The 10,076-nt window shown below is 40.2% G+C and overlaps 1 protein-coding gene across 2 annotated transcripts in view; it reads right to left on the bottom strand.

The window, feature by feature from the left end:
- Positions 1-4,027: 4,027 nt before the first annotated feature.
- The window catches only part of LOC126106343 (uncharacterized), a 106,570-nt gene continuing 100,521 nt past the window's right edge, over positions 4,028-10,076 (bottom strand). For both annotated transcript variants that reach the window (XM_049912594.1, XM_049912593.1), the window contains exons 17-18: positions 6,177-6,237; positions 4,028-4,779 (exon numbers count right to left, since the gene is read on the bottom strand). In XM_049912594.1, the coding sequence (XP_049768551.1) occupies positions 4,767-4,779; positions 6,177-6,237 (74 nt within the window). In that variant the 3' untranslated portion in view covers positions 4,028-4,766. The remainder of the gene's footprint in view (positions 4,780-6,176; positions 6,238-10,076) is intronic.

Below are 10,076 nucleotides of genomic sequence, written 5' to 3'. Positions count from 1 at the left end.
CCCTCTACTGACAATCTATTCCTGCACATTTTGAAAGGGAACGAGTCAATGAGCATGAAGTGACTGCAGCATTGCCATTTTCAGGATCGTCATATTTGTGGACCTTTAGCAGGAAGGAGGGAGGGGGGGGGGGATCAGAGGAAGGGGGGGGGGGGAGGGGGCGGTGGTACAGCTTTAGCGTAACAGTGGCGCATTGATTAACATTAGACTCAACATTAGACTCGTACTCACTCTGTTTCTTATCATTGTATTGTATTGTAATAGGTACACCCAGGAGAATACACCAGAACTAGACTCTGCTTTCTTTTTTGGAGGAAACCGGAAGGGCTGTGTCAACTCTGACATTATGCGACCGTTTCCGCATGACCAATTTGCTCTACGGGGATCCTTTAGAAACGATGGCAAAAGCCATCGAGTGCTGTGATGAGGGAATAGATGGACAAGGGAACACCTGCAACATAATCTGGATCAGTGGCGTTGGGTTCCCTTCACCAACAACTGCAGGATTTTCCTGGCACCTGACGACTGTCACAGAAGAATGTTAGGTGGCAAGGTAGTAATGCTCATCTCAGATGCTGCAGTCCCTCATATACAGTACAGAGGTCGGTGATGCACGGTCTGGGCCAGTATCACATACAGTACACCCCCTTGTCGCTATTCGAGGGCTTTGCAGTATCGAGACAGGACCCTCCGATCTGTTGTCTGGCCCTACAGTTGACATTTTGCTGACGGGCCCATCTTTCCAGACGATAATGCATTGGCACGTGGCAGACTCCTTATTCCGGGAGGCAGGAATCAGCCAGACAGAATGGACTGGGGTGTCTGGTCACACGAAACCAGCTGACGACACTCGGGAGCAGTCGGAACTAGCAATGCGTCACAGTACGAACCCACCTCGCACGCTGCATTACGTCAGCACGGCCACCTTCGGAGAGTGTGACAAGTTCGAGCGGTGACATATCTGCCACCTTGTGGACAGCCCGTAGCCCGTCGTGTTGTTGTGCACGAGATGGAGGAGCCCAGTACTGAGCAGTACCCAGCTGCAGTTTATTACTTCACAGGTGTGCACTTTCAGACAGACTGCCTGTATTTTCTCTGTATGTCCATTTTTCGATATATAGTGGCCTTGTAGGGATCACACCTTAAAGTGTATTTATAGCTCTCATTTTTATTGCAGTCAATTTCGGCATTACATTACATTACCTTCAGGCACCTCTGCCATACCAGATGACCGTGTTGATGTCAAATAATCATTATCCTACATCTCATCGTGGGTACAAATGATCTATTCAAGATCTTTTTTTTTTTTTTTGTACCATCTACGAGGACTATAATGGTGATTACATTCTATTCACATGGTGGCCAGAATGTGGCCTAATGTAACACTGAAATTGGCTGCAAAAAAAATAAAACCTATACACGCACCTGAAGGTGTCATTCCTATTACATATAGATACCAATGTTTTGGTTTCAATTTCACAGTACATTTATTTCATGCAACATTTTTTTAGTTTCATAAGGCTTGTTTTTTTTTCATTTTATTTTCCTCTAGAATCAAAGACCACATTCACTGATATGAAGCTGACACAATTTTCTTTAATCCTGTTGTATGAGCAGTTTACTTGGGTTTTTTTAGGAATCCATTTGATTTTAACCTGTCTTCTCGTACACCTTTCTCCTAGTCCTAGTGCTGAGTATCAAATACTCACTTTCAATATAAAGCAACCACAGCTGTTTAAAAAAAAGAAGTGGCATGTCTTTCTCTAGACAGCTAAAATCATTAGTAAACTTCTTGGGCTTCTGTTGTTCTGTTCCACTTTCTGAAGAAAGTGGCTGTACTTTTAGACTAAAATCACATCACATAAAGGCAGGTGTGCTTTTTATTAACGAGTTCAGTCTGTCGCAAAAAATTTTAATTTTTGTATATTTTTGTACATCGTATATGATTAGCTTTGGCGATCTACAGATCATCATATCAAACATCTGATGCAGCATATCTTGTCACACCATCATGCTTAGGTTACAGACTGGAGAATTTTACAACACTAAGGATATGTGTTTAGAACTTTGGTGCTTGTCATCTTAGGTATGTACCAGAAAACACCGATCCTATAAAGAATCGGACTCCCGTATATAAAACAGCTTCAAACTTCTGATTATTTTACAAATGGATTAGTGTGTTAAATATATGACATTAAGCATGTAAATGAGAAAAAGTTCAGAATAGGTTTGAAATTGTTTCAAAGTTTTTGGAAGTCACTAAGTGCTTTCATAATCAAACACTGGGCAACTACAGTCTGCGTAAATGCACTCTTTTTTATGCAAAAGTTACTTCTCACACACCTCGATGTTTACAATGCTGTATCTCCTGAACTGTCTGTTGTACAGTGATATACACTAAGGTGATATAAGTTGTGGGACTCTTCCTAATATCGTGTCAGACCAGCTTTAGCACAGCATGCGAGTAGTGCAGCACCCTGATGTGGCACAGACTCCACAAGTCGTCGGAAGTCCTCTGCAGAAGTACTGAGCCACGCTGCCTCTATAGCAATACACAATTGCGAAAGTGTTGCTGGTGCGAGATTTTCTACACAGACTGACCTCTCAGTTATGCCCCACATATGTTCAGTGGGATTCGTGCCAGACAATCTAGGTGGCCAAATCATTCACTCGACTTATCCAGAATGGTCTTCAAATCAATTGTGAACAATTGTGGTCCGGTAACATGGTGCATTGTCATCCACAAAAATTGACATGAAGTCAATGAATGGCTGGTAATGGTCTTCAAGTAGCTGAACATAACAGTTCAGTCAATGATCGGTTCAGCTGGACCAGCAGATTTGCTCTGTATCTTGTAAAAACAGCCCACACCAGCTCGCGCGGTGCCTCGCTGACAACTCGGGCCTCGACTTTGAGGGGTCTGCTTCACACACTAACCCTACCATCAGCTCCTACCAACTGGAGTGGGGACTCATCCGACAAGTCCACAACTGTCCAGTTGTCTAGGGTACAACCGATATGACCACGGATCCAGGAGAGGTACTGTAGTCGATGTCATGCTGTTACCAAAGGCACTCACTCATATCGGTCGTCTGCTGCCATAGCCCATTAGCGCCAAATTTCGCCACACTGTCCTAACGGATACGTTCGTTGTTCGTCACAGGTTGAGTTCTGTGGTTATTTCACACAGTGTTGCTCGTCTATTATCAATTACAACTCCACACAAACACCACTGCTCTCAGTCTCTAAGTGAAGGCTGTCGGCCACTGCATTGTTCTCGGTATTCTCAGCACACTTCTGGCACTGCGGATCTTGGAATACTGAATAACCCAACTTTCCCCAAAACTGAATGTTCCATGTGTCGAGCGGAAACTACCATTCCAAATATGAATTCTATTAGTTCACCCTGTGTGGCCATTATCACAGACCCCTTTACACATGAACCACTTGAGTACATATGACAGCTCCACCAATGCACAGCCGTCTTATACCTTGCATACGCGATACTACGCCATCTGTATTTGTTCGTAATGTTGTCCCATGACAAATGTCCTCCCACTGTGAACCTGGAACATTACATTCACACTCACTCTGTTTCTGGTCTCTAATAGGTAGCGCCCCTCTCCCCCCCCCCCCCCCCCCCCCCTCTCCAAGAGAATACTCATCCTGTAAGTCTCTCCTAACACGCATTTCTGGTGACTTTTCCAAAATCTAACCCTTTTCCTAGGCCTGTCCAGTCCTTTTCCTTCACCCCTCTTCCTTACCCTTCAACCCTTTTGCCTGAAGAAGGGAGAACTGGCTCCAAAAGCTTATCTAATTATAACCTTTTTTATGTGTGTGTTCTGCCACTGCTTGGTGAGTAGATTTTTTATCTATACAATTACATCATACTCTTGTTACAGATGATGTCACAACAGGAAAAGCAGAAACACTAAAATGTCTTGTGCCATCACTTAGCAGATAAATTTCACTACAGTTTGTTTCCTTTTTACACCCAATAAATAAATAAATATTCAGTACAAAATCATTTCCAACTGAAGCATTATTTTATTTACGTTACATTAATACAATATGGTGCAAATAAAAGCTTTATTTATTCTACTTGTTTGTAACAGTAATTACAAAAGTGCTTCACAATTCTCAACTTTTTGAGTATAAAAAAACAAAAGAGCTCAAAACATTCTCATAATTACATAAATATTTTCAGTTTTCTGGTAATGAAGTAACAATGCACATTAATTTCATTTCTGATGCCACATAATATTTAATATTAAACGATGATTAATATTTAATATTAAACAATGATTAATATTTAATATTAAACGATGATATAAAAATAAAGAGAAGTAACCAACACAGGTGATACTATTACTGCCTGTTAAGCAGGAGCTTTCGAAAGGATTTCTTTCTCCCTTACTCGAGGGTCACAATGACTCTGGGTTTGCATACCCTACACAAAAAGCTATATAATGTGTCTTTGCCATTTGTTATCTTATATGGCACTACGTAACTTTTCATTTATATTAAAGCACGTTCTAAGCTGCCCAAGCAAGTCAACAATTCATGAAAAGCAGTACATGTTTTGCACCATACTAAAAAATTTTAATAATCTGAATTTCATTGGTGCACACACATTCTCCACCAGATCAAAAATTATAATAAGTACATTAAGCATTTGCTCATATATTTAATACTGTACTGTTCCAGTTATATTTATCAGACAATAATATAGTTTCTTACTAAAACTGTGTTCTTCCTTTGTTGTTTTAATCAGCATTCCTGGAAACAGACAGAAACCTCATTAATGCCAGTCAAAACCATCTCAAAAAAGGAAACAAAAATGAAACATGAAGCAACATTGAGATACTGTATCCGACTACTGAAGGACGCCACCAACATTCCCAGTTTAAATCAATAAACATCACTGAAAGTACTACAAAACAGTTAAGGGCAGTAGGACGTCAAATGGGCCAACTTGGAGCAGGAGAGCCACCGCAGGACATTTTGATTTCTACTGTCTATACTTTTAAAAATAAAATCATAAAACTTTGACAGCATGACCAGGAAGGATTGAGGACTCACACTCATAGCAGTGGAAGATCAAAAACTTAGCAAAATACCTTTTTTTATATGTGAAATGTCATCATTTTTTCACTTGCTACTGTCTGCATTTATTGCTTCCTAAGTAAGAGAGATTCTTCAATGAATTTTGCACAGCATATGAACAGTACTTACAGGTGAATGAAACTCTAGAATTTTCCAAATCTATTAAAAAACTGTGGTAAAAATTGAGATAATTAACTATAAAATTTCAGTTTTTTCTAAACATGAAATTTAAAATGTAACAGTTCATTCAGTTTTTCATAAATTAAATAAATTCTAGAGTTTCATACACCTGTAACTATGGTTTGTATGCTGTACAAAATTCATCGAAGAATCTCTCTTACTTAGGAAGAAAAGTATACCTATAGCGACAAATGCAGCCAGTAGTAAGTGAAAAAATGATGAAATTTCACATGTAAAAAAAATGTATTTTGTTACATTTTTGAGCTGTCACTGCTATGAGTATGAATCCTGAACCTTCCTCGTCATGCTGTCAAAGTTTTATGAATTTATTTGTAAAAGTATAGGCAGTGGAAATTAAAATGTCCTGTGGTGCCTCTCCTGCTCCATCTCAGCCCGTTTGACGTCCTACCCCCCTTAACACCATTAACTGCTCTCACATAGTACCACTAGTATCACAAGGAACAGACTTCGTACATTATGTGATTTGTTGGTAAAAGCATCCAGAGGCAGCTGCATACAATTTGCATTTGTACTCAAAAATGAATCAATTTAGCAACAGTAGTTTTCTCAGTGTCAGCACATTTCACCTAAAACTACATTTTGGCCATCAAACTTTATGACAGTATTACCTGTTTGGCAGATCACACACTTGCCAATCCTATGATAACACCAAAAGAAAGTCCCACATGACAAACTCTGTGACACATAGTGATTTTTTTTAGAAATTACCGAAATGGAAAGCTAGTGTAGTTTCCACAGTTAGAAATAGCACGTGGTTGCCACAAGGTTGTTTACGCCAGTTACAATTTGATGTTCTGAGAGCGTATTACGCACATATTTAAAGACTTTTTGAGATGCATAAACGTTAGATAAGTAAGATAGCTACTCACCATCCTGCAAAAAAAAGAGCATAGTTTGTCCTGATTGCACATCTTCGCCTGGGGCGGGAACCTACAAAAGAGAAAAGTTCTACGTAAAAGAAGTGCACCATTTTTCAAGTGTAAGTTCTTCATAAAATTTGATACAAGTTATTTTATAAAGCTCAACAGTAGCAACTGATTTATTTAATGATAGTAAGGAATTACTGGCTAAGCTACAGTAAAAAACATTTAATGATGCATATCAAGAACAACATGTACACCAAGTTTGTTAAACAGAACTAGAATAGTGATTCCCCACATCAGCAGTGCTATATGAATCTGCCGGGTTAAATTTAAAATGGAACATGACTTTGAACGAAGCCAAACTGAAGACCTCAGTGCAAAAAGAGGCTAAGTCACATTTTACAAATCCGAAGTTCAAGAGTGAGAGTGGTCTCATTACTGCATCTGGACTGTGTACATTCAGTGCAAAATAGGACTATCTGTAGTATTTATCACATTCTTCCAACAAAGTGATAATGGGATATGATTTTGAAGCTTATAGGGTCTGATGCGTGTCGTGGGAAGAAGTGCCTGTTACGGAATAAGCCAACAGTAGCTGCACAGTTTCATTGGATCACCCCCTGAAAATGCTGATGTAGGTTCTATCCTCAAAATAAATAGCCAAAAACTCCTTTGTAAATTCACAACTGGAAGTTTACCAATCTTTAATCACATCTTTAAGATCCTACCAGGTCTCTCACGTTTACAGACAGGTAGGTAGTACGGACTTAAGCGGAGCATAGTAGTTTTTATTTCTTCAAAAAAGAAAGATTTCATACAGTACAGGTGAAGTGATCATTTGTTGCTTCACACACAATTAAATACAAAAAGTCACAGAACTGTTACTGCACTCACAAATATTATTCCTACGAATCAAAATACAAATTTTGAGATATATTCCTAATACCTAAAAAACATCCTCTCAGCTTCAATTAAATGAACGAAGACAAAACACAAATGGCCCCTTGGCTGGGCTTAAAAAACCCAGACTAGATAACCTTGAAGCTGTACCAAAGACTAAGAACAGACGAAACAGACTAAGAATAGACTGGCACTCAACAGAATGAGTGTGAGTGATAGCACAGACCACAGCAAGAGTAAAAATGGAGCAAGCATCAGCCTTATAAAGACTTGATTCATTTATAATAGTTACAAATTCTATAAATAATTACAAATTCTATAGGTCATAAAGTTCATTTTTTATTCACTATCGGTTTTGTTGTCATATTTTGATTGTACATTATGTATCACCAGCAGCATTTATTAAAATACGGAATACTAATTTATGCTTACACAGAAGGGAATCCCAGGTTTATAACCACTGGTCATTAAAATTCAGTTACTGAAAATTTAGTAATTTTTAATTAAACTCCATTGCTCATTCTGGTAACTGGAAACAGATAGGAAACCACAGGCCGACCGGCCGAAGGCACCAATGATCAGTCACCCAAACCCACAGAAAAGGAGCTATGGACGGCAACGAGGATGACGACAACTACGAACAGACACAGTGACGACGACAAGAAGAAGAAGAAGAAGAAGAAGAAGAAGAAGAAGAAGAAAATGGTGAAGAAGAACGTAGCGAGATTCAGGAACCAACACTGATGCGTACGGTACAGAACCAACAATGATGTGTACAGCATGGCTGACTTCTGAGCCCATGCGCTGCAGGCTTTACAGGGCCCCTCTGAGTGGTGACGGGCAGGCATGGCAGCGACAGCACTGTGGCAATGACAGCAGTGCTTGCCGGTTATACGGGCGCCGCCTAGTAGCTGTCATCTACGTCCGTGCCCTATGGTGAGCCATCCAAATTGTCGTACCAGAATACCAGACTCACTAAAATGGGTGTCAACAGATTCAGAAACATCAGGTTATGAAAAGCATATCAACAAATCCCTGAAATTTATAGTATTCTTTTGTAATTGGCGCTGAAAGGTTTGACTAGGTGAAATCTTTAATTAAAAATATCTTTTTAACTAATTATTTGTGGGTTAATGTAAATATGAGGTTCATTCAAATTAAACCTGGTCAGTGCGTCTACCTTTGCCTCGCACATAAGGTAGCGCCACGAAACTGCGGGTATGGTGGCACCATTTATTGGTAGAGAGACTGACACGTGCGCACTGCTCGAAGTTTCAAAGCACCAGTGTGGTTTCACACCGAAGAGAAGGTGGTCACAAAAGTTATCGTCCACTACCAAACACTCAGGCCAGTAAGCAGGAACAACGAGGAGTGATTCGATGTTTGGCGGCAGAAGGAGCTGGAGGCCGTGAAATGTATTGACGGATGAAGGCTGTGTACAGTAAATACAGTCTGAATCGTTCAAGTGTTGTGTGATGGCGGAAACAATTCCTCGAGGGGCGCGAGTCACTGGAAGACGATGCTCGTCCTTGACACACTCGTCGTGTGATCGCACCGGAAATCGTTGCGGAAGTGAATGCTTTAGTCTTAGACAACCGCAGAAACACCGTGGACGAGATCCATCAGTTACTGGGTGTTAGTGTGGGCACCGTATTGTCACGTATTGTCACAGGCGACAAAACGTGGTGTCACCATTTTGAACTAGAAAGCAAGCGTCAGAGCAAGCAGTGGAAACGTGCGACTTCACCACCTACACAGAAATCGAAGGCTGTGCACACTAGTTCTGGTAAGCTCATGACGTCCTCTTTTTCTGACCACAAGGCACTGCTTGTCGGAGGGGAACCAGCATCAATGCCCAGTGTCATCAAGCCACTTTACAGAACCTTAGACAAGCCATAAAGTTGAAACACCAAGGCATGTTGTCCAATTGCATTATCCTCCTGTATGATACTGCCAGCCCACACCCGGCCAATGAGGTGAAGACAACTTTGCAGCAGTTTCGGTGGGAAATGCTCGAACATCCACCGTAATGTCCCGACCTTTCACCGTGTGGCTTTCATGTGCTCGGACCTCTAAAACAAGCTATTCGCGGACATCGATTCGCAACAGACGACGCAGTGTGTGAGTGAGTCCGGGCCTGGATCTGACAGCAGCCTACTAGCTCCTTCGAGGACGGAATCGACCGGCTAGTGTCGCAATGGGATACATAGGCCAACCGTTTTGGCAACTATTTTTGAATATGTGTACTGTGTATATTTTTGAGTTAAAATCATTGCCGTTACTTTACACTAGTGACTGAGTTTCATTTGAATGCCCCTTACACTTTTCAGTTCAGAGGAAAAATAGCTCTTCAATTTGGAAGTGGTCTTTCCTTCTGAATTTACCTATTAGCACAGATTTTCCCCTATGGCTACATGTATGAAATTTTATAACTGCAATAACTTTTGATTGCCATCATTTCTGATGGAACTAATTAGCTCATTGCAGCCAGGACATCAGACTTAATTATCTGAATAATAATGTTTTCTGAGTGGAATTTGTTTCTACCATTTTGGTCATTTTCATACTTTGTGCTTGATGTAGGAACTTTAACATTGGAATTTTGAAGAGAAAGTGGTATATTTCTATAGACCTTAAGAAACAGAACAGAAGTGCATACAAAGGACGATGACGTGCATCAACCTGCTTTGTCAAAATGCACGTAAAGTGATAAAATTCAAAATACTACTGATACACACACTTAAAAATATGTGGTGGTGTCCATAAAGTCACTCTACAATTTCAATAATCTATAACAAAGGTAAATGAGGATGTCTTTATTACTTTTTACTACAAACTCGGTGGTTAACAAATTTTTGAACAGCATTTCATCTGTGTGTTTCAGGTACACTGTTGCTAGATAAGATACTGATAAACACCACACAAAACAGCTACTATTCAACAGAAGGCACAGTTTGTATCACTGTTTACTGACACAAAATCTGACATGCACACTTATTGCAGAGG

This window comes from Schistocerca cancellata, chromosome 10, assembly GCF_023864275.1.
Source record: "Schistocerca cancellata isolate TAMUIC-IGC-003103 chromosome 10, iqSchCanc2.1, whole genome shotgun sequence".
Taxonomy (NCBI): Eukaryota; Metazoa; Arthropoda; class Insecta; order Orthoptera; family Acrididae; genus Schistocerca; species Schistocerca cancellata.
Note: the sequence above shows the minus strand (reverse complement) of the source record. Positions and strands in the feature narration are given on the sequence as shown.